This window comes from Cnephaeus nilssonii (assembly GCF_951640355.1).
Source record: "Cnephaeus nilssonii genome assembly, chromosome: 2".
NCBI classification, from domain to species: domain Eukaryota; kingdom Metazoa; phylum Chordata; class Mammalia; order Chiroptera; family Vespertilionidae; genus Cnephaeus; species Cnephaeus nilssonii.
Genome location: NC_137073.1, coordinates 114,839,080 through 114,863,659, shown reverse-complemented (window position 1 = coordinate 114,863,659; position 24,580 = coordinate 114,839,080). Strand labels below are relative to the sequence as shown.

General features: G+C 51.1%; 1 protein-coding gene across 2 annotated transcripts; it reads left to right on the top strand.

Moving 5' to 3' along the window:
* Positions 1-361: 361 nt before the first annotated feature.
* Positions 362-24,297, top strand: MIER3 (MIER family member 3). 2 transcript variants are annotated; one of them, XM_079779980.1, is made up of 14 exons: positions 362-431; positions 1,269-1,293; positions 4,301-4,446; positions 6,875-7,009; positions 7,489-7,560; positions 8,434-8,554; positions 9,636-9,721; positions 10,360-10,432; positions 11,489-11,640; positions 13,718-13,799; positions 14,990-15,084; positions 19,519-19,646; positions 19,724-19,866; positions 19,952-24,297. In XM_079779980.1, the coding sequence occupies exons 1-14, from the start codon at positions 423-425 to the stop codon at positions 20,398-20,400; spliced, it is 1,716 nt and encodes a 571-aa protein (XP_079636106.1). In that variant the 5' UTR covers positions 362-422; the 3' UTR covers positions 20,401-24,297. The 2 variants fall into 2 exon arrangements, with proteins under 2 accessions (XP_079636106.1, XP_079636107.1); XM_079779981.1 differs by lacking the exon at positions 7,489-7,560 and having other exon boundaries at positions 19,952-24,296.
* The last annotated feature ends 283 nt before the right edge of the window (positions 24,298-24,580 follow it).

Below are 24,580 nucleotides of genomic sequence, written 5' to 3'. Positions count from 1 at the left end.
CGGGGTCCGTGTCTGTCCGTTGCCCCTGCGTCCGCGCGCGCCCCGCTCGCCCCCCGCAGGGCAGGAACTTCTCTGCGGCCGGGCGGGGGCGCGTCGGACCGCCGGGCGGGGGGCGGGCGTGGCGGGCGTGGCTTCGGGCGGGGGCCGCGGGCCAGGGGCGTGGAGGGCGGGGCGCCTGGGGCGGGGCGCCTGGGGCGGGGGCGGGCGTGGCGGGCGTGGCGGGCGGGGCTTCGGGCGGGGGGCGCGCGGGGCCGCGGGCCAGGGGCGTGGAGGGCGGGGCGCGGGCGGGGAGGGCGGGGGCGGGGCCTCGGGGCGGGGCGCGGGCGCGGCGGGGCGGGGCCTCGGGCGGGGCGCGGGCGGCGATAGGCCGGGGCGCCATCCGGGGCCTGCTCGGCGCCGCTCGTCGCCCTGAAGGCAGCAACATGGCGGAGGTGAGCGGGGCCCGGCGGGAGGCGGCTGCGCGGCCCGGCGTCCCCGCGTCTCCGGCGGCCTGGGCGTCCGGCCTCCCCGCGTCCCCGGGCGGCGGCGGCGGCGGGGCGGGCGGACGCGGCTCCGGGCGGGACTAGGCCGCGGCGGCGGACGGGGGCGGCGGGCAGGGGAGCCGGCGGGGACGGCGCCGAGTCGCGGCCGCGGTGGACGCGGAGCCCGGGCGCTGCCTCCGGGCGGGAGCGGGCGGGGCGGGGGCTGCGGCAGCGCCCGGGCGGGAGCGGGCTGGGGCCGCGGGGTCCCGGCCGCGGGCGCGGAGCGGAGCGCCGGGCGGGCTGCGGGAGCCGGGCTGCGGGGTCGGCGGACACTGCGCCCGCTCCGGCCCTCGGCGGCCTGTCCCCTGCAGGCTGGGGGCGCGTCCCCCGGGACCGGGGAGCCGGGGGCGGAGGGCAGGCCGGGGGACCAGACCCCTCGGGAGGGACCGGCGTCTCCGCACTCGGGACCGAGGGTGGGTCCGCTCCTGTTTGGGGAGACGGTCCGGCTGCGCTCCGGCCTCCGCTCGGCCCGGACAGGGGCCCCGGCGCGGGGTGCGCAGGTGCCGGAGGACGCGGCCGGGACCGGAGCGCCGGGGCTCGGGGTCCCCGAGGTGTGGGGTGGCGCCGGGGCTGCGCACCCACTGCTGCGGGCTGCAACTCGCCGAGCGCCCGGCGCCTGTCAGCTCGCCTGCGCGCACCGGCTCGGAGGGCGGCGGGGCGGCCGGGAGGGGCCGGGGCGGGCCGGTCTCCCTCGCACTTGGGCGGCCGCCCCGCCGCCCGCTCACCGCACGTCTCTTCTCTCTCCAGGCTTCCTTCGGGAGTTCCAGCCCAGGTGCGTCCCGTTCTCTGCTCCCCGGGTCCCCGGGGGCTGGGTCCCCCGGTGCTGGGTTCCCCGGGTGCTGGGTCCCCGGTGCTGGGTCCCCGGGTGCTGGGTCCCCGGTGCTGGGTCCCCCGGTGCTGGGTCCCCGGGTGCTGGGGCCCGGACCTGCAGCTGAAGGTTCCCCACGAGTTTGCCCCGAGTGCCTCCTCGGTGGTGGTGGTGGTGTCAGGGTCCGTGTTGGTAGTTGGTTGTGCTCGGCCCGGGGGCCAGGACCTGAGCCCTCATCGCCTGCCGCCCTCGGGCCTCCTGCTCCTGTTGCTGAAAACACGGTGTTGGAAGCTGCCCCCCAGACGCCGCTCCTGGTTCTCAGCAGGTGTTTGCCTCCCAGCTGGAAGCGGTTCATCCGAAACCATCACGAGTTTAGTGTTAACTTTGGGGTCCTCCAGAAATCGGTAATCGGTCAGAACGCTGCCATCGGTTGACCATGCACCCCTCCCCCGTGACTTTGTCTCCTACATTTTTCATAATTGAGAAACGTCTCCAGATGGTGTTAAAAGCGAATTTTGAGAGTTACATAAAGCTGCCTTAATCAAAAGGAATGCAGAACTTCCGAGTTTGGCCCAGAAAAGTGGTGACCATTTTTGAGGTGACAACCTGAGACCCTGTTTCTTAGCCTTTGGGGCTCGGAAGCCCTGTGTCGAGGCCATGAAAGCGAGGATGGTCCCCAGAATCTGCATAGGCACCATTGCTCCAGTTTGGGGTCCCTGGTGAGGGCCTTGCCTCGTGCTCAAATGTGAGGGTCGCTTTGTTTCCATCTCACCGCTGCCCAGCCCCCTCTTGGCTGCCTCCTTCCCCTCCGTCTGCAGGAAAAGTTCCTGCGAACTAGTCCAGCCTCGCTGTACACTCAGGACCATTGGAATAGCTGCAGAGTCCCCGTAGCAGCCTGGACGAGCTCCCAGTCCTTCCCGCCGCCTTAGCGAGTGGCCCATCTCCTGGCGGTCCCGTGTGTCAGCCCGCTTCTGAGGTCTCACGTAATTCTCATTTAGGGTGTTGTCAGATAGCAGCACCAAGTACAGGACATTTTTGGCTCTTTTAGAAATAGCTGTCTCTGTCTTTACATTTAAAAATGGTTTTACAACCTTTCTCTAATTTTGAGACAAACATTTTTTTGTTGAACTGATTTCAGGAAAAGAATATTTATGTGCATGTTGCCAAACATCTGGATGATAATGGAATTTTTCCATTTTGTATCACTGTCTGCTTTTAAGACATTGCAATCTAAATAAAAAGCAAAAAGACTGTGGTTTTGGTGTTTAAACAAATTTATAACCTGTTTTCAATCGATTAGTCGATTTTAAAGAGAATTTTAGAGCTAGAAGAGACTCTCGAGGTCATTTAAGCCAACCCTGTGTGTTTTACAAATGAAAAACTGGACCTAGGCCCAGAAGTTTAAATGACTGCTTCAGGTCCCAGAAGCCAGGGGTAGAGCCAAGAGCAGACCCACGGCCCCTCGTGCTGGCTGTTCGTGAATACCTTCCACTCGACCGGGAGCCTGCTGCAGCGAGTGGGGGCACGACGGCAGAAAGTTACCCCTATGTCACCCTGACACTGGGCGCACTCAGGTTTCCAGGAATTCCTCAAAAGAAGGAAATTTGTAATGGTGGATGTTTTGCTTTTGAGCTATTTAATATTTTTTCCCCTTAAAATTGAGTTAATTCACTTATATACTTTAACTGGTTTTAAAATGAGCAAATACTAGTTTTCAGCATTACAAAGGAAACATCATAATGTAAACCTCCTAAAGAATTAAGTCCTATAGAAATTACGTGGTTTTTGGAGCAAAGATCAGAGTTCTCCGAACTCAGAATTATGAACATTGACTTAAGTCTGTGTGTTTTTTCCATAGTGAAGAATCTTAGGTCTAGTTCAGGATTTTATTAATGACCTCACACTGTACATGTTTGAAATTTTAAAATAAATAGCTTGACTTAAAGGAGATCAAACTTTTTATGTTGAATGTCTTTCCACTTCTCCCTCCATTCACCTCAAGATTCTGATCCTTCTCTCTGCTCTGAATGTCACTGGTCTGATCAGCAAATGGAGAAAACCCGTTTTTCATCATTGATACTATTCTCGGGATTATCGATCTTATTTTCTTTCCACTTGGTTTTCAGAGTATCCTACTAACTTCATGTTGGCCGTTGAAATGCATTACAATTATATAAGCAAGTATGACTTGACCAAAACAACTTGCAGCGGGATACACCTTCCAAAACCTGCAGCCCTGGCTTCCTGCGTTCCCCCAGATAGCGCAGGAACTTCCTCGTAACCCAGAGAGGAGCATCTCTCTCAGTGTGATGCCTCCCGGAATGCGGGGCGCTTCAATGCCATTGTCAACGTGACTAGGTATAGGCTCTTACTGGCGGAATTGCTGGAAGCTGCTTGCTGCACAGAAACTCGAGTGTGTTCCAAAACCAGATTTCTGCTGTATTTTGCACCTTTTTTTGAGGTTTAGAATTTGGGTAACATTTGTATTCTCTTTAGTCCACAGGCTGATGCTCTTACTGACTGAGCCAAACCGGCTAGGGCTATATTCTCTTCTCCCAAAGTGTTTAGCCTTAGTTTATAACAGATTCTTGTGGAATATTCCATTCATAATCCTGCTGATATTTTTCCATTGCTTTAGACAAATGTAACTAGCCTCATGAGCAGGTTTGACTTTTCTATTAGAACATTTTTTAGGGCCACTCCATTTAAAAATCACTTTGCTGCTATTATAAGTCTTACTCGCATGGGTTGGACCCCTTGTGAAAGTTGTTAAGTTACTCTGCCTGCTTCCTTTGCTGGTTTAGATACCTTTTCAGAACTGTATGGTCTTGTTTATAAGCTGTAAGGTATATAGTAAATGCAGTCAATAAAGCTCACATGAAGCGTTAAAAGGAACTGGCAGAACACATGTTATTTTCTTTTGTAAGTAGCCTTATGAACTTGTAAAGTGATTGTGTTTGTTTCATTCCAGTTGGGTCTTTGTCTTCTGAGGATCATGATTTTGACCCTACGGCTGAGATGTTGGTCCATGACTATGATGACGAAAGAACTCTTGAAGAAGAGGAGATGATGGACGAGGGTAAAAACTTCAGCTCTGAAATTGAAGACTTAGAAAAGGTAAAGGATCGTATACTTTAGTATTTTAATACAAACTTTCAGCAAAGATTTTGAAATTCTATTGTAAATTATTTTACAATCTGTTTTTGATCTAACTTTTACAGAATGTCACTGATTTTCTCATTATTTTGGAGGATAGCCTAATAAATACATTTTAATTTAATTTTTCAAAATTATTTTACGTCTATTAACCTAATTTTCAAGTGTACACCAGCACAGTGAAGGAGGTGCTCTGATGATTGTACAGATGGACTCCTGGCAGTGGGGTGCAGGCCCTGGACTTAGTTCTGAATCTTAGCCCCGCCTCCACGCATTAGATCGCACTGTTTAGTTTTTAACTTTAAATCCAAAATCAATATAAATTCAAATGAACTGGATTTTAAATCACATATTTATACCAGGACTACAAAGAGAGGCCTGCCCTAGGAGTCAGCTTGAAAAAATGTAGGATTATAATTATAAATGAACCCAACTGGCAAATTTCTAATCAGCCCAGAATAACAAAACTTTTCAGAAATACTATTAAATATAATAATCTTTTGAAGATTTTAAAATTTATTTTTATTTTTTTGTTAATCCTCACCCAAGGATATTTTTCCATTGATTTTTTTTTTTTTAGGGAGAGTGGAAGACAGCTGGAAAGACAGAGAGAAACATCGATGTGAGAGAAACACATCGATTGGTTGCCTCTGACCAGGGCCAGGGCCCGAGGAGTCTGCAACCAAGGTCCATGCCCTGGACCAGGATCGAACCCGGGGCCCTTTGGTCCACAGGCTGACATTCTATCCACTGAGCCACACCGGCCAGGGCCAATCTTTTGAGTTTTCATACCCTTTTTTCTTGTTTGGCATCTTCAGTGTGCCCCGAGGCTGTAAGCAGTAGAAGGGCAAGACCTTCCTGTGTCCCCACGCTGGCACGGCCTCTGGGTGCAGGCACTGCTCGGGCAGCGTCTGCGGACACCACGAGTCCTGGGACACAGCCTGCCTGGCAGCACCCCTCCTGCCTCAAGGCGGAGCTCAGCCTTTGCCCGCGTGGGTCTCCCTGCCCCGTACCATCCTTCCTGGTGTCTGTCTCCCATTCCCTGTACCCACAGTTTATGTAACAAGTTAACTGGTCCATGAATAGATTGTTTTAAAATTATTTGTTTGAATAATTATAAGTAGTTCTATACACTTTAGTAGTTAAATTACCCTTGAACAGTGTGAAGTTAGGAGCGCTGATCCCCACACAGTAGAAAATCCAATGTAACTTTTGATTCCCCAAAAACTTAACTAATAACCTACTCTTTTTTTTTAAAGATATATTTTTATTGATTTCAGAGAGGAAGGGAGAGGGAGAGATAGAAACATTAATGATGAGAAAGAGTCATTGATTGGCTGCCTCCGGCACGCCCCCACTGGGGATTGAGCCCACAACCTAGGCATGTGCCCTTGACTGGAATCAAACCTGGGACCCTTCAGTCCGCAGACCGATGCTCCATCCACTGAGCCACACCAGCCAGGGCACTAATAACGTACTTTGACCAGAAGCCTTAATGATAATACAAATAACCAGTTAACCCATATTATGTGTGTGTTATACACTGTATTCTTATAATCAAGTAAGTAGGAGAAAAGAAAACTATAAAGTTTGTCTGCAAGTTTCTAAGAAGTCACAAATCTCCAAAAAGTTTTCCCAGTAAATATATTGGAAAAACCCCAAGTCTAGGCGCGCCCATACCATTCAAGCTGTGCTTTGAGGCTCACATGGACACTACTTTCAGATGGGCCATTAGGGCGATCGGGACGGGGCCACTGTGGGGCATGGCCAGGAAGAGAGCTGGGGTCCTGGATTCGAACCCAGAGCGAAGCCTCAGTTTCCTCATCTGTCAGGGGGTGGCAGTAGTACCGATTTCACCGGGCGGTTCAGGAAAACGAAACCAAACAGCTGGTGCAGAAGATAGACAGGTGCGTAGTAGGAATACGGAAGGATCAGTGTGCTGTGAACATTAGTAATAAATGTTGTTGGTGTTAGTAAATGTTCAGCAAAAGCTTCCCATCAGGTATCTTGTAATTAACATGCAGATAAACCACGTGGTAAGCTGTCAGTTGCAAGGAAACACACAGAAAGTTACATGAAGTGATTGATTGGAAATGTTTTGAAGGCAAATCCTCATGCAGGTATGAAAGCTAGAGAAAAAAAGTCTATATTAAAGCAACTATTTGAGGAATTCCTTAAAAAGAGCTGGAAAATGGAAAGGAGATGCTAAGTGTGAGGCTTTTGTTAGCACATTGACAATAGCTGGTGCTGAGGCTGCTTTCTGGCAGCAGAACAAAAAGGAAAACTCACGCTGGCCTGTGACTCGATGCTCCTGATCATGGGCCTGATGGGCCGGTGGGGGCCGCTGGCTGTGCGCGTGCCCTGAGTTCCCTTTGCCCCGCCCGCACAGGAAGGAAGCATGCCTCTGGAAGACCTGCTGGCCTTCTACGGCTACGAGCCCGTGCTGCCCGCCGTGGTGGAGCCCAGTGCCAACAGCTCCCCAAGTGAACTTGCCGATGAGCTGCCGGACATGACGCTGGACAAGGTAAGTCCCGTCCCCCAGGAGGCAGTCCAGGGCCATTGCCGCTGACGCATCACCGTTTCCTGAACGCAGTGGCGTCCCTCATCTGAAGTGGGACCTCGCGGCCCACCGCTGGCTCCACGCTGTGACTGGTTTGCCTACTGTTTGGCCTTGATCGCGCTCCTTTAAAAGTAGTGGCTCCACAAGACTTTGCATGTTTCAGTGTTCGTCCATGTTTCCCATCTTTCCTGTCGACATATTGTGCCTGAACTTAGATTCTGTCCTAACCTCTGTGGGTCCGTGAACACTTGAATGCCTCAATCAGTAAACCCCCAGAAGCCTTCAGACCAAGCTGGCTCAGGCGGGAGGGTTGGCGAGAAGTTCTGCGTATTGGGCCCTGCGAGGGACAGCGGCCGAGCGGCCGAGGCTCGGGGACGCGTCTGCAGGCTGCGGGGAGGCCTGTCCCGCTGAGGAGGACTCACAGCCACTGTCTCTGCTAACAGATCCCGGGGAAGTGTCCCTCGCCTTTCCGAGCTCAGGCAGGGAGAGGAATCCACATCTTGGAGCCTCTTCCTGTGAGTTACGTCCCCCTTTCAGTCACATGTGATACTCATGCCCCTCAGACCTCAGTGACCACGTCCCGCAGCCACGGAGTGTCCGCTGTCAGCACGAGTGACGGCACTGCCTGCTGCGCTCCAGGCTGCGGGGAGGGGCTGAGGGGCTCGGCTGGTGTGGAAGTCACCCTCAGTATCTGTTGGGGCGGGTGGGGGTTGGATCCAGTCCCCCGAATGGAAATACCCAGCATGCTCGAGTCCCTTGTGTGACATGGCACACCCATCAGCCCAGGCACCAGAGCCTCAGGTCACTGGTCAGACCCAGCGCTGTGGGAACTGCCCAGAGTGTGCTGCTCGTTTGGGGAAAAGGACGGGGAAAAGTCTGCGTTCCGTGCTGACAGCCTTTGCGGGCAGTGCGCGTGCGCGTGCGCAACCCGGGACATTTCCCCCGTTTTTTATTTATTTACTTATTTTTATTCCCAAATGTTTTTGATCTGCAGTGGGTTGACTTGTGGATGCGAAACCTCAGATACTGAGGGCAGGCTACTATTTATTTATATATTTATTTTGGCAGAAAGTGATTTTAATTGTTAACCACTTAGAAGTGAGATTGTTTTTGTTTTAAAGTGACTGAAAACTAGCCTGCAGCTTCAGATAAGGCAACGTGTTGTAAATGTATAGTTATTAAGTAGGACTAAGTCTTAAATGTTATTAAATATTTACATGACATAAATTACAGAATTTCAAATTCTCAAAACTAAGGGAGCTTCAACTAGTTCTTAATTATGTCATAACACCACAATAATGTTTATGAATAATGTCACAAGAAGACATTTTTAAAAATTGGGAGGTGGGATTATTTCTAATTGTAGCACTGCATTCCTGTTCTTACAGGAGGAAATAGCAAAAGACCTGTTGTCCGGGGACGACGAGGAGACGCAGTCTTCCGCAGACGACCTGACGCCGTCTGTGACTTCCCACGAGGCTTCCGACTTCTTCCCGAGGCCTCTGCGCTGTAAGAAACCCGTCCTTGCTGAGGGAGCGGGACGCTGCTCTAGCTTGAGTACATTTTATTGCCTTCAGTAGTTTGTCAAAGTATTCTAAGTGTTTTACTTAATTGACATAAAATGCTATTATAATCTGAATAAGAATATAACCTTTTTTTATTGGGATAGAGGTCAGATAATATTTCATTAAAAATCAAAACATTTGCCTATTTTGAAGGCTGCTTTCTTTCCCAGGATTCCTCTATTGCTCTGATAACCCTAGTTCAACCATGAACCTTATAGGCATTTTTTTGGACTTCAGTTAAAAAGCCCTTCCTCTCTTTCAACAATAAAAAATTTAAATAAAAAATAAAATAGTTCTCACTCCCCTGATTTTGAAAACTATCAGTTGCTCAAAAAGCAATTTAAAAAATATGTATTTTTATTGATTTCAGAGAGGAAGGGAGAGGGCGGAGAGAGAGAGAGAATCATTGATTGGCCACCTCCCACACCCCCCCCCACTGGGGATTGAACCCTCAACCGCAACCTGGTTCATAGGTTGATGCTCAACCACTGAGCAACACGGGCTGGGCTGGCGTTTTTTATTTTTAGTGATTTGTTTACTCCTTTTCTTTCCGGTGTTATCCCTTAATATTTATCAGTAACATTTAGGAGGTCTTTGAACAGAAATAATTTCTTCTGTGCAGCTTGCTTATTTCCCAAGGAGTCTGTGTCCGAGCCGCTCAGCTGACCAGCTGAGACACACCGGCACACTGTGCGGGCGGGCCCGACGGCCGCGTGTGCGGCTCCGGGGCTCAGGTTACGGGAGCGGCGCTCGGGCCCTGGCTTTCCGAGGTGGCCGTTTGGTCGGCCTTGTGCCTTCCCCGGCGCCTGGCCGAGCACAAGAGGCAGGAGGGCGCTGTCCCTGCCGCGGCAGCTGCAGGGCTGGCTTTGACGTGTCAGAAACGGGAGAAGCACAAGGGGTTAGGATAGTCTGCTGATCTCAGTTATTCAGCAAATTTCAGTAAGTTCCAAGTGCCGGCCCTCTTCAGACGCTACAGAAACAGCCAATAAAAACCTCCTTTAAACATTTAACTTTCTTCTTCTCAGCAAATACTACTTGTGACGGAGATAAAGAATCAGAGACTGAAGATGTTGAAACAGACAGTGGTAACTCACCTGAAGATCTGAGGAAGGTAATTTGAGTTGCCATAACTTAGTGGGCTATTTGGACCAATGTATTAAAGGAGCATTTTAAAAATTCTAAAAAAATACATTTTTATTGATTTCAGAGAGGAAGGAAGAGAGAGAGAGGGAGATAGAAACATCAGTGATGAGAGACTCATGGATCGGTTGCCTCCTGCATGCCCCTACTGGGATCAAGCCTACAACCCAGGCGTGTGCCCTGATGAGAACGGAGAGCAGGACCCTTCAGTCTGCAGGCCAGCGCTCTATCCACTGAGCAAAACTGGCCAGGGCTTAAAACATTTTAAAAATAATTTAAGAGATTTGCCCCTGGCCAGTGTGATTCAGTTGGTTCAGTTGGTCGTCCTATACACCAAGAGGTTGAGGGTTCGATTCCTGGTCAGGGCACATACCCAGGTTGCTGGTTCAGTTCTTAGTGTGGGTGTGTGCAGTAGGCAACCAATCGATGATGTTGCCCTCTCATATCCATGTTTCTCTCTCCCTCTCCTTCTCAAAAAAAAAAAAAAGTTGTAATTTTGTTATTACATGATGAGGATTTTTGATCTGCAGTAACCAAGTAATGAGTTGGAAATTTTTTCCAATATTTATTTTTATAATACGTTGTCTTTACTTGTGAATTTTCCTGCAGGAAATAATGATCGGTTTACAGTATCAGGCCGAGATCCCCCCTTACCTTGGCGAGTATGATGATAATGAAGACGGTAAGGGAGGCTTTTGATTTCTATAATATTTGTAGGCCAGGTTACCCCTCATGCGCTTATTTAAATGTCTGATTGGAAACCAGTCTTGGTAATGCAAAGATGGACTTGAACCGGGGACACGGGGCGGGCATAGGAACGCTGCGTCAGAATTAGCGCAGGCCTGGACGGCGCCTTCCCTGGACGGCGCCCCTCGGCCAGTGTGCGCAGGACTGCGGACGGCGGGCGCGGCCCGGGGACAGCTGCCGGCCCGCATCCGGCTCTGCACGCATCCGGCTCAGCACGCTGGTCCATCCTGTCCCCAGGCCCTGAGGGTGTTGGGGACGCGGCCGAAGGCCCCTGCCCAGCGCGGGCAGGCGGTGGTGGAAGGTCTGCTCTGTGTGGTGCACCCTCTTGCTGGGATGAGTTTCTCCTCGCGCTGTCGCGGACGCCAGCTGCAGTTGTTTCTGAAAGTGGAGGGAGAGGTGGTGGGAAGTAAAGGGTTGTACCTTCCTCGCTGAAGGTTTGGCCACGGGACTGGCCTTTCTCCCAGCGCGTTGCTTCGTCCTGTGCAGTCATTGCCGCAGAGCCACACAGCACACGCGTCCTGAGTTCGTTCTTCCTCCTGCGGGTCAGGCTGCCCCCAGGAGAGGGAGGCAGGACTGGCCGCGGGTCATCGGCCTGGCGGGACTGGCCGCCCTCCCCTAAGCCGCTTGCAGAGTGCTGGGCAGATGCCTGGGAGGCAGCCGCACGCGGGTCGGCTTCAGTCCCCGCCTCCACCCACCACCCACATGCCACACTCCCGGAGCCCGTGCCGTGCGTGCACCTGTCGTCCTGAGAGTGCACGCGTGGAGGTCGCCTCCTCACACAGGAGAGACGGCGTGACGTCTGTCTTCTGAGGGAATGAGCCCCAACTCCCTCCTTTAGCCCCGGAACTGGTTCCTCATAAAGTGAATGAGGCGCTAACGTTGCTGGTGACGGCTCCGCATGGCAGCCCGTCCCGTCCCGGCGCGGAGGGAGAGGAAGCCCTGTCCCCTGGGCTCGGTGCTCACTGTTCCCTGGCGAACGGTCCTTTCTCAGGGTCTGAGGACGGAGACCAGCTCCTTTGGCGTCCCGGCGTGGTTGCGGAGAGCCAAGTGAAGGAGTACCTTGTCGAGGCCGCATTCAGAACCGGAAACGAGAAGATGGTGGACAGGGTTTCCGCCGGCGCACTCACCAGGGACAGCGAGCAGGTGGGCACCCGCTGCTGTGGACGCAGCCGCCGCGTCTGCTTGGCTGGTCACAGGGAAGCCAGTGTTTCTCACGTCCGCTGGGCGTCTCTTCCCTTACTTACTTATTTATTTGGGTATCTCTTCTGATAGGTTCTTTAAAAAACCGGGAACATACTGGTTAAAAAGAATCTCAGCCCTAGTGATCCTCACTCTACTCATTTCTTTCCTGTTCTTTTTCTGTACATAACATACCTATCTTCCTTTAGGGACTGTTTTATATTCTTTAGTCACTTAATCTTATTTTTGCTTGCCATTGAGAGTTCTTGACGACCTCATTCCTGATGCCTGGGCTCCGTCCTGTAGGTGTAATATCACTTAGACATTCTGGGCCTTTTAGTTTATTCTTGAGCTTCACCCTCCTGGTTGGGTGGGGTGGGTGGGAGTATTGCCCATTGAGGACCCTTTGAAAACCCTTGTTTTGCCCCTAACATATTTTGCCCCTAATGCACCTTTCCCACCAGCCCACGGGATCCTAATGGGCACCCAGGGGTGGGGGGACTTAGACTTATTCCCAAGTAACAGAGGAGTCACAGTAGCTGAACTTCAGAGTTTTATCAGCCGTCAAAGGAACTCCCATTGGGTTTTGTGCTGCTATTCCATTAAAACTACAAATTAGTTTTGGAAGAATTAATGCCTTTAACACACTAGCCCTGACACTTCAGGAGTACGATCTGTGACTCTCCATTTAATGGGACTTTCTTATCACTCAGATGTTTTTGTTTATTTGAATATGACATGCATCTGATTAACTTAATTCTTCAATATTTTTACAGTATGTATGTCCTCAATGCTATTACAAATGGGATCTGTTATATTTATAATTAAACGTTGTCTGTATAGAGGAATGCCAGTTACTTTTAAACTTTTTCTCAAGCTGTTGAAACGAAGGTGATGATTCCAGGTGCTTCTCTGGGGTTTTCTAGCCGCCTAGCTGCACTGCGGCAGGCTTGTGCTCCTCGCACTTCATCGGGCCTCTGGCTCCCGGCTCTCTGAGCTGCGCTGCCGTGGCTCTCGGGCCTGGAGCGATAACGACCGAGGCCTGCTTTTCCGGGAGGTGATGCGCCTGAGGCAGGGCTGGGGACCTTCTTCCTGCCAAGGCCGACGGGAGATTTAGAACGTCATTTGGGGCCGCACAGAATTATTAACTCGGCAATCGGCCTGCTCTGTCTGGTCTAATTCACTCGCCCTCAGGCCTTGGCAGGGCCCGACCCAACGGTGTCTCGGGCCTCCTGCGGCGCGGGCCGGAAGCCCCCGGCCTGCTCTTAGACTTCACGCTAGGAGTGCGACCAGCCTGGCCGACCGCTGTCGTCAGATCGTGAGCTGGTGGCCACCTCCTGATCGCTGCTGCAGTTGTTGTTATTAAAGTTAGAAATGGGCACCAATTTATCATATGCTTTTTTAGCAGCTGTTGAGATTGATAATGCATTGATTATTAACCTGTTGATATGTTAATAGGCTTACCAATATTGAGCTATCCTTGCCTTTCTTGAATCTTACTTGGGAGGGTGGAGTATTACTAACTTGTAGTTTCTGTTTGCTTCTATTTAGTATATTCATAATGTCCAGCAGGTTTAATAGGAAGAAATTCTAATTTAAAAAGCGACCCTTCATGGCGGATGAAGATGGCTGAGACCATTGTAAACCCATTTGCTGACGTGCCCACACTCCTGGCCAGGCCTGCTGCTGCTCTCTCTAAAGCACTCACAGGCAGGGAGTAGGGGCGACGCGAGGACTCGAGTTCTCATTTCCCAACTGGAAACGTAACGTCGGATAGGGGCTTCCCCAGTTCAGAGGCCAGGCAGTGAAGAGCAGTCGGGAATGATACTGGTGGATGCTCTGTGCCTGGCGTGGGAACGAGCAGGGCCCGGGATGGCCGTCAGGCTGCAGGCTGAGCAGACCTCCCCCCGCGTCCCGAAGTCAGAGCCTCTCCCCAGTGTTGGCCAGGACTTGGAAATACACCGGGGGTTTTGTTCGCCTGTTGTTGATGCTGCTAAGTAGGAGTTTTTGTTGTTTTACTGAATTGTCTCCCTCTCTCCAGGCCTTGTATGAACTGCTCAGGTGTGACCATAACGTCCAGGAGGCTGTGGAGAGGTATTGCCGCAGCGGAAAGGCCTCTCAGGGTGAGCACTGCGCCTCGGGTCAGAGCACGCCCAGCCCCTCAAGGTCTCTGCCGGCCTTCGGCAGATGATGGCTTCCTCTCTCTGGCCTCTGTTCTCAGACTCCCCCGAGGGGACAGATCAGTCCCCGGCACAGCATTTCCACATGGCTTAGGTTTTGTTTTGCTTAATCAGATGCATAACTTTGATTTCAGTGCTTTGTCATTCCGTGAATAGGTTGCACGCCCCATAGCTTTCACTAAGTAGGAGAACTAGTACTTACTGATATTATAGAAGTGGCTTGGGAAATGTCACAGCTGGAAACAGTACATTGAAACTTGTAGGTTCAGATAGTCCAGTGATGGGCAACCTTTGGAGCTTGGTTTGTCAAACTTCTCCAAAAAACTGAGCATAACTCGGGTAGTGTGTCACTTTGAGGAAAAAACGTTATTTTGCAAATGTTTCATCCTCAGGAGCAGCAAATGTTTCATCCTCGGCATGCGGCCGCCTCAGCGGCCGCGTGTCATCAGAAATGGCTACGCGTGTCAGTGCTGACATGCGTGTCATAGGTTCGCCATCACTGAGATAGTCTATTGAAATGTTTCCTTATAAAAGCTTCCTCCTTAGTTCAAAGTATCTCTCACCTGATCTGTGGACGCTCATGGCGTTGGGGACCTGGGCCCTGTGTCACGTGACCTGTCAGGGTCCTGCCTCGAGTGTCCGGAGACTGAGCTCACCAGGATTGGCTTCCACCAGGAAGCTGCGTGCATGGGCGTTTCTCCTTTCCAGAGGATGGCTCTGAAGACTGACTTTCAATAAATACGTGTTGACTTTATGGTCTAATTAAAGAACTTAGGGTTTTAATGTAAGAGCAAAATAAGGCTTTTCCCCCCCATAAAGTAAAACATTTTTTCTAATTAAAGTAAGTTTATGTTCATTGTTTTAAAAAATCAGACCAACAGTGAGCATAAATTAAAGAAAAACATTCAATTCTTATCCCACCATGCAGAAAAAATAATCAGTGTTTATATTTTGGTATTCTAGACTTCTGGTAAGACTTATGGTATGCATACTTATTGGTAATTCTAACTGAAATCTCCGACATCTAGAACCTGTGTGTGTGTATGGCCTTTTATATGGAAGACATACTGAAAGTCAGTGATTCATATAAACGTGTTTTGAGTCGAATGAATTTCATTTTACATTTTCCTTAGAGGGAATGGCTGCGTGGACAGAAGAGGAATGCCGAAGCTTTGAACATGCACTCATGCTGTTCGGAAAAGACTTTTACCTGATACAGAAGAACAAGGTGAGTCAGACACATGACTGCAGAGAGGCTGTTGGTCGTTGCGATGATTGTGAGCCGCTGTCACCTGGGTAGAAACAGGCGCGGCCTGCTCACGCGTCCCTGCTCTGAGCGTGGGGCTTGGCTCCCAGCTGTGCCCTGCTCACGGGGTGGCTGACGGGACACCCGCATCCTCTTGACGTGCGAGTCTGCGTCCTCCACTCAAAAAGGGATTTACTGAAGTTTCAGAAAGTCTTACTCTTCTACCATTTCTTTGACTTTCATTTATCTCTAAACTGTTCAGAGGTTCGTGGCCTCAAAACTGTTTCTCTTTAGCACGAAGTGCAGGTGCTGAAGAAACTGGTCCCTAAAAGCAACTAAAAAGACCCTAATACCACCACGTGCCGGCAGCACGGGCAGCCGCGGAAACTCACTCATTGCTGGTGAGAATGCAAAACGGTGCCGCCGCTGCGGAAGGCAGGCTGGCGATCTCTTACAAAACTAAATACCGTCATCATGCGATCCTCAGCCGTGCTCACTGGTATTTACCTAGAGCAGCTGAAAACTTTGTCCACATGAAAGCTTTTACACAACTGTTGATAGCGGCTTTATTCATAATTGCCAACCCGAGGAAGCAATTAACCTCTTGCACTCGGATGTCGAGTATGACTCGACACGGTTAGCATCGGTAGCAGGAATCGAGAAAAAAGCAAGCGAGTACAAAGGGTTAAGATGTCTTTGAAGTGAATGGATCAACTGGTGCATTCAGGAAGGAGTATTAGCTCTAAAAAGAGATCAGCTGTCTAGCCGCCAAGTCACCGAGGCTCCTTCAGTTATATCGCTAAGTCAGAGGATTCAGCCTGGAAAGGCTGCAGACGGCGATTTCAGCGACTGATTCTGGGAAGGGCAGCTCTGGGGAGGCAGAAGGTTAGTGGTTCAGGGTTAGCGAGGAGGGGGGTGACGTGGAGCACAGGATGCTTGGGGCAGGAGACCGCTCTGCGTGACTGTGACGGTGGACACGTGTCGTCATGCCTTAGTCCAGCACCAGGAGTGAACCCAATGTCAGCGATGGGCTTTGGTGACGAACAGAGTATTTTTTTCAAAAGGGTGTGTGTGTGTGTGTATTCTAATGGTGTGGAATAGCTTAGTCTCATTAGCGTTTGCCTTGTTTATGATGATCTCTCTTCATCCTGAAGGAACATAGGACTCTGAACTATTTAGATAGGCAGGTCCGTATTTTTTTAAGTTTGTTTGTTTGATTTATTTGTTTGTTAATCTTCACCCGAGGGTATTTTTCCCCTGATATTTAGGGAGAGTGGGAGAGAGGGAAAGACAGAGAGAAACATGGATGTGAGAGAAACACATCGATTGGTTGCCTCCTGTACGGGCCCTGATCAGAGCCTGGGCCGGGGAGGAGCCTACAACCTCGGTACATGCCCTTGACCAGGATCAAACCCGGGACCCTTTGGTCCACAGGCCGGCCCTGTAGCCACTGAGCCAAACTTGCGAGGGCAATGTTGATACATTTTTATCAATTGAAGTCCCTAGTTTACACGTGGGCTCACTCTGTGCTGAACGTTCTGTGGGTTTGGACAAATATGTGATGGTGTGCATCCACCACTGTGGTGTCACACAGAGCACTTCCACGGCCCTAAGCATCCGCCCATCATCCCTGAAACCACTCGTCTCTCCAACCGGTTTCCTTTCCCGGAGGGCGTGGAGCTGGGATCGGATGCCGCGCAGTGCAGTCTTCGGACTGACGTGTTTGACTTAGCAACCTGCATCCAAGGTTCCTCCGTGTGTTTTCATGACTGGAGAGATCATTTCTTCTTTTTTAAAGAATACGTTTGTATTGATTCAGAGAGGAAGGGTAAGGGGGAGACAGTGGTGAGAGAGAATCATTGATCAGCTGCCTGCACGCCCCCCACTGGGAGTCCAGCCCACAACCTGGGCATGTGCCCCGACTGGGAATCGAACCTCCTGATTCATAGGTCAACGTTCAACCGCTGAGCCACACCGGCCGAGCGGTACATTTCTCTTGTCACATTTCTTTTTCCTCCACCCGTGGGTGTCCCAGCTGGTTGGCCTCGTCAGCGATGGGGACAGCGTGGTCACTCAGGCGTTGATGGTTTGAGCGAAGGCCTGGGACACCGTGTGAGGCTTCCCTGTGGACAGAGCGTCGCTCCTTGGGCTGGTGTGGCTTTCACGTGGGGGTGACGGCTGGGTCCTGCGGCCAAAAGTGTGTGTGGTTTTGCAAGAAACTGTCTTCCCAGTGGCTGCAGCGTGGTGCACACCCACCAGCAAGGGATGCGCTGCCCTGGCCACATCCTGGCCGCGTGTGGTGTGTGTAGTTAGGGCTGTCCTGACGGCGGGCGCGGCCGTGTGCACCCCCCTCCCCCCCCCCCCAGGACATGGCGGTGGGGGCTGTCCTGACGGCGGGTGCGGCCGTGTGCTCCCCCCTCCCCCCCCGAGGACATGGCGGTCTGGGCTGTCCTGACGGCGGGTGCGGCCGTGTGCTCCCCCCTCCCCCCCCGAGGACATGGCGGTCTGGGCTGTCCTGACGGCGGGTGCGGCCGTGTGCTCCCCCCTCCCCCCCCAGGACATGGCGGTGGGGGCTGTCCTGACGGCGGGTGCGGCCGTGTGCTCCCCCCTCCCCCCCCCGAGGACATGGCGGTCTGGGCTGTCCTGACGGCGGGTGCGGCCGTGTGCTCCCCCCTCTCCCCCCAGGACATGGGCGGTGGGGGCTGTCAGGTGTTGCCGTGCATCTGCACATCTGTGGGGTCTGGTCTGGTCTCTAGCCCATTCTTTCTTTCTTTCTTTTTTTTTAAAATACATTTTTATTGATATCAGAGGAAGGGAGAGGGAGAGATAGAAACACCAATGAGAGAGAATCATGGATTGGCTGCCTCCTACACGCCCCCTACTGGGATCGAGCCTGCAACCCGGGCATGTGCCCTTGACCAGAATCGAACCCAGGACCCTTCAGTCCTCAGGCCAATGATCTATCCACTGAGCCAAACCAACTAGGGCGAGGATCCTATATTTTCTACAAAGACTTAAAGTTAGTGATGTTTGTTGAAAGGTAGACTTTATCTTTTGGTGTAAGAAGCTTGTCCCTGTATCATTATCTTATACCATGTCATGCTCACTGATCAGGGTCGAGTTACTGACACTTTGTCCTTGGGCACCGGGTCCGCAGGGGGTTGTGTCTGAGCTCCTCCCTGCACTGAAGAGAGGCGCCTGTTCTCATGGGGAGCCCGAGCCAAACGCTGCGGAGGGAGCCCTGCTTTCAGATAGAAAGTCCCCAAACTCCAGATGCAGGAGAAGCTGGTCCCTTCTCCAACGGGATCCCAAGGCTCTCTAGGGTCATGGAACCCTTTGGTAGTATGACGAGGCTGCAGTCCTTTCCAGAAAAGGGCACCTGCACATAACGTCGGGACTTCATGGATTCCCCGGCGCCCATTCATGGACGGCCCGCGGGTCAAGGACCTGCTGCAGCCAGAGTCAGAGAGGTCAGCGCCGAGAAGTAACGAGGCTGGTGTGTGAAGGTGTGATTGAAGGTGAAGTGACTTGTAGATACACATTTATTATAAACTAGGGGCCCGGTGCACGACGTTCGTGCACTGGGGAGGGGTCCCTCAGCCCAGCCTGCCCCTCTCACATACTGGGAGCCCTCAGGGGATGTCCTACTGATGGCTTAGGCCCACTCCCCGTTGGGAGTGGACCTAGGCCGCAGTCTGACCACCGGGCTGATCAGGGGAGGGCGCTGCCCCCATCACCCTGCTGCTGCAGCCACTGCCAGTCACAGCCACCAAGGTGTTTTCATCAACACGGACTCCAGTCCCTTTACCATGAAAAAATGACAACTTTCTTTAAGCATTTTCAAGATGTGTCTTTCATAGGATATGCATTTCTTTCTTTATTTTTCTTTTTGTCCTCACCTGAGGATATGTTTCCAATGATTTTCCCCTTCCCTCCGATCCCAGGCTCGGCCCCTGCCCAAGCCTACAGCCTCCGCCCCAGGTTTAGGCTTGGGCAGGGCCGTGACACCCCCCTCTCCCCCCCCCCCCCCTGCCCCGATGGCCGGCTGGGAGTGACCTGGGTGCTGAGGAGGTTCCCGGGACCCAGGTATGTATGCAAATCAACTGCCATCTTTGTTGGGTTAATTTGCATACTCACTCTGATTGGCTGTGGGCGTAGCACAGGTACTGTCAGTTTACATGTTTCTCTATTATTAGGTAAGACTAGTACTTTTTGGTTTAAGTAAAAACAAACCTTGGGCTTTTGAAGGTAGCCTCATTACTAAGGAGTGTAAATGTAAAGGTTTTCACTAAGAAGATCTTCAGGATTTCATAATTGAGAGGATGGAAGATGTTCCATGGATGGAAGTTACTGGTGTTGTAAAAAGAGGTAGTAAGAAGTATTGGGTCTGTTTTTAAACATCCCGCTTTTGGGTAGGTGAAAACCAGAACAGTGGCCGAGTGCGTGGCGTTCTACTACATGTGGAAGAAGTCGGAGCGTTACGACTACTTCGCCCAGCAGACGCGGTTCGGGAAGAAGCGCTACAACCACCACCCTGGAGTGACGTGAGTGCTGGCTCCGGGCGGGCGGGTGGGCGGGCGGGCTGCCTCGCGGGATGTGCTGGTCACGGGCTGTTTTCCAGGGACTACATGGATCGCCTGGTGGATGAGACAGAAGCTCTGGGCGGGACCGTCAGCTCTCCCGTCTTAACCGCCAACCGCCCTGAGCCTGTTCCTGATCCGCAGCTGAACATCCTCAACTCCTTCACCGCAGGCGACCTGACGGGTAAGGGCCTGGGTGCTCAGCTCGGCCTGGAGTCCTCTCCTTCGCGTCCTCACGCCGGTTAACCCTTCCCTTCCTTTCCTTCCAGCTCTGACCGGCAGCGCAGCGGCCCCCGGGGCTGTGAGCTGCCTGGATGAAGGCTTTCCTCCGCTGGGCAGCCTGCCCCGCGGCCCAGTGACGCCCGTGCCCGTGGCGACGGAGGAGCTGCTCGCCCTGCCCAGCAACGGGGAGAGCGACTGCTTTAACCTGTTTGAGACGGGGTTTTACCACTCGGAGCTCAACCCCGTGACCCTGTGCAGCGAGGAGCCGGAGAGACCAGCCAAGAGGTTGAAAATGGGCCTGGCTGTCCCGGAGCCCTTCATGAGCGAGGTCTCTGTGAGCAGCCTGGGGGTGGACTTCGAGAGTCACACGCACCACATCGCCAGCGCCAAGATGGCCGTGTCTGTGGCTGACTTTGGCAGCCTGTCTGCCGGCGAGGCCAATGGCTTCCTCAGTGCCCACGCCCTGCACCCGCACGCCGCCCTCCACTCCGAGTGACCGGCGGCCTGCAGCCCGTGCGCGAGGACACGTTGGCCGGCTTAGTCTTTCACTGGAAGCTCGAACGTGTTCACTATGACATCAGTGATGTCAGCATGTATAGACTCTATCTTGATTTATCAAGAATATTTTCATTTCTCAATCCATAAATGTGGAAAACCGTGAGCAGCAGAGCTGGGAACGAAGGTGGGACTCGGCAGCTTTAAGCTCTGCTCTCCCCCCCTCACCTCCCAGACCCCTCCACGTCCCCCTTCCAGTCTCTTGCTCCCACGTTTAAAACCTGTAGACAGGCCACCAGCTTAAAACCAGCACATGTTCAGGACTGAAGGAGTGGCTTCTTCGCGTGTAAGTTCCTTTTGCCGTAACGGATGCAGCGGAATAAGTGTTTACAGGTGCCGACCCTCATCCCTGCGAAATGTAGCATTTTTTGGTTTTCTTAATTAAGCAAAAGCAGGGGTAGGTTTCTTTAAACTGCACAGACATGCAAGGGTTTTTTAAATGGAAACTTCTCTCATGTTCCTCAGCTAGAGCACTTCCGTTTACAAACAGCACGTCCACCTCTGGGAGCTGGCGAGGGGCTGTGCGCGGAGCGCAGGCGAGACGCTCGGATGTTTCCGGATTCTCGACCAGGGCACCTTCCACAGAGTGGCTGTTTTACTGTCGGAAGATCTGTGAACTTCATGTATTGGCTACAGATCGGGCGTTGAAGATGTGGTATCGGATCGGGTCTGCCCACCCTTGTCAAGGTTGTGATTGGGAAGCCACACCGCCATCGATGGTGGAGTCTCCCGGGCAGTGGCCCGGCGGGCAGGCTCCTGTTTACACTGTGGGACAGGCGTGGGCGGCGCTGCAGTTCGGTGTGAATGCCGAGGAGCGACGTCGAGGTTCCACACGCGGCAGGAGAACCTTGAAGTAGATTCACGTGTTTTGTTTAATTTGAACAGGTGACAAGAAAAATGGGAGTTACTGTCTGAGATAGAACGGTACTCGACCACTTTAAGTTTAAAGCAGGTTTAGGCACTCGGATGCTCGAGCTGTTTCACGTCCATCGCAGACATCACGCGAACGAACGAGAAGCCGTTGTCCTGCACCTTGGCCATCGTGCGCCATGGCCTGCATCGAGGTGACAACATGCAGTACAGTGTTAGGACGCGCTAAGCTTTGCTTTTATAGTTCAGTTAAGACACAGACTTGTACTTGTTTCATTTGCACCGCTTTTGTTAGGATTTTCCGTTTCTGCAAGTGTCTTGCTTTGCAGGTGGCTGAAACGTGTGGCCGCGTTGCCGATCTTGTGAGTCTACGTCACCTCGAGGTGGTGCTGGCGCGTAGGTAGATGGTAGTGACCTTAGCCCTGTGGGCAGGGAGGGTATTTATTACACAGACTGTGAACTGCAATGGCATCCTGGGTTTGGATGAAGCGTATTCTTGTTTTTCTTTGCAGCATTTTAATGAAGATTGCTTTGAAGTGTTTACACAGTATAGCACATTTACCATAAAACTTAGTTTAGCACAGTGGACAGAAGTAGGTAAGTTAATAACTTAAACCAGTCTCTAACTTATAGACCCGAAGCCTAGCGTCCTGTGCACACAGCAGCTAGGGGAGCCTGGCTGCGTGCTGCCGTAGCTTCGGTCAGGTTTTCTGAGCCATCGGCTCTTTCTGCTGTAGTGGTGTGCTAGCTTTGGACCTGAATTCGTTCGGTAAGAATCAGTACAGCTGTGATTAGTAAGGTATTGGCCATCATCTTCCATTGTTATGACTTTAATTTTCACGAGGTTTACAGTGGCTGGTCGGTGTGACGACTTACACAGAGATGGTCGAGTGCTAACACCAGCCACACTACCCGAGCACGCCCAGGCCCAGTGCAGCCGTCTGGTCAGTGTAGCTATGCATTGCTGGGGCTCGATCAGGATGGAAACGGTGTTTCTTACCACAAGTTTTGATTATCAGCAGGTGGAATGGACACGTTATCTGAATAAAGATTTTTGACCAAAATTCAGAAAATGATATGAGAGAAACATAAACTCCAGCTAGTTTATAGATGTTTAAATGCCAACCTAGTTCAGCCTCTTAGAGAGTGCTGGCGGGCTGGCGATGTTTACTTTTAATTCCTTGTGAAAATGAGGCAATAATCTGCAAGGTTCTTGTATATATGTGTAAATTCTTCCTGTCTTTTTAGATCTGATTCCGTATTTTTTTGACTGCGTCTGCCATGTATAATAGCATTTTTGTGCATGCTTGATGTGACATACATAAACGATACCACTTTGTCCATGTAAAATAGCTATTTATTGAATTTTCTTTTAAAAGCTGGATTGACTGTTTTCCCCCTCTCCATTGAAGCATCTTAACACAGAATTTGTTACTGTTTATTAGAAGAATTGCGTTTGAGAGCATGAAGATAACGATTTGCAATCATATGAAGAGACAACAATGCCTTTATTAAGTGTTAAGCACAATTCTTATAACAAACTGTGATAAATTCTTTTTTTTTTCCTTCGCTGCATTATTTTCATATGAACAAACCAAAAATCCATGGTGAGCGGTTGCAGTGTGGGCTGATGCGTCTTTTCTGTGGAGACTTGGGGACAGCGGTGGGTGCGATGGTGCTGCGACTAGAGCAATACTTCCCTGCAGCCGAGCTCAGCGCCGGCTCTCCTCGGTCAGCTGCTGAATTTACTTGAAGGATGTAGAGTAATTTTTAAACGATACTAAAGTGTGTACAATTAGGTCAAAGCATTGTGCAATTGTTTCCTATTAATTTGTACGACTGAGGGTCCTGAGTGTGTGCGGACGTCGGCTCTCACAGAGCAGAGTGATTTTAACTGTTGAATTTAACCAAAGTCTTCAGTGACTCTTTCAACTCTGAATGTAAACTAATGGAGGAACCCCCGGCCACCACGGAGATTGTCTGCCCCGTTTCAAAGCACATTGTCTACAAATGGAAATTGAAATAATTTATAAGAATATTGACATTACTATGTTTTTTAAAAAGTTCTTAATTTTTCACTAAAGGAGGAAGCTATTAGTTTTATTATTAAATATGGTAGATATTAAAATTCCTCTTAGAAAACCAGTGATCCAATGGTCCCAGTTTGAGCTAAGTACCCTGTGAGTATGAAATGAATTAGTGACAATCAGAACAAGTCTTAGTAACAGATATTCAAGAGGAAGTTGCTATTGTTGCATTGATTTTAATATTTGTACATAAACACTGATTTTTTTGAGCATTATTTTGTATCTGTTGTACTTTAATACCTGTACAGTTCCAGAAATAAAAATCTGGAAATCTTTTTCTTCTTTCTTGGCTTGTGTGACTATTTGCCACAAATAGGTTTTATTTAATGAGTCTTAAGCTATAATGCACAGGGAGATATTTAACCACTGTTAAATTGGTTTTAGATGGAGTTAATAAGATATTTGGTAGATAAAATAAGTTTTCTGTAAATTCTCTATAATAAATTTGCATTTATAATACAACTAGCCATCCATTTAAAGAGGATTACACTTTAAATTTAATTCAGGACATATCTAATGAAATCTTAATGTTTCAGACACTATTCTAAGTGGCTTTTAAGAAGACATGATACCTGAAATTTGGCCACATGATTTGACATATTTATGGTGGTTTTCTTCGTAACAGTCACAGTTCAGTAGACTCCAGAACTCTTTTCTAAGCCTTCACCTTTTCAAGCTAAAACCTTTCAGCCTCACTTCCCAGGTGTCCCCTACGGCACTTGCTCTGACCAGAGCGTTCTCTGTGGCTCCCTTAGTCTGCTCCGATCAGATGGCACACGATGTCCGGACTCTGTGTAAGGACAGGAGAGGGAAAGGGAAAACGAAACCATGACTCCCCGGCTCTGGTTACTTGTCTAAAACCACATTCCTTCACCCGCAGACACCAGCGAGCCCCGCTGTGCAGGGCTCGGGGACACTGCCCTCTGGGCCATATCTGATGGCAGCCAAGTGCCCCGTGAGAGCTACAGAGTGATTGAGGCACCCAGGGGCGGAGCAGAACAACCGGGTGACTTCCAGGCCTCGTTCCTTTGGGCCACAGTCGCAGTCAATGGCAGGGTCTGAGCCTGCTGCTTCTCTGACTGCTCCCAGGCCCTGGCCCTGATAGAGACACGGACACTTCACTAGGCGCACTCCGGGTTCACACTGGTGTCAGGGACGCCACGT

Bases quoted from the DNA above. Each gene is read 5' to 3' on its own strand.
- MIER3 (XM_079779980.1), top strand. The intron at 4,447-6,874 runs GTAAAGGATCGT...CCGCCCGCACAG, and splicing joins AAATTGAAGACTTAGAAAAG to GAAGGAAGCATGCCTCTGGA. The intron at 19,647-19,723 runs GTGAGTGCTGGC...GCTGTTTTCCAG, and splicing joins AACCACCACCCTGGAGTGAC to GGACTACATGGATCGCCTGG.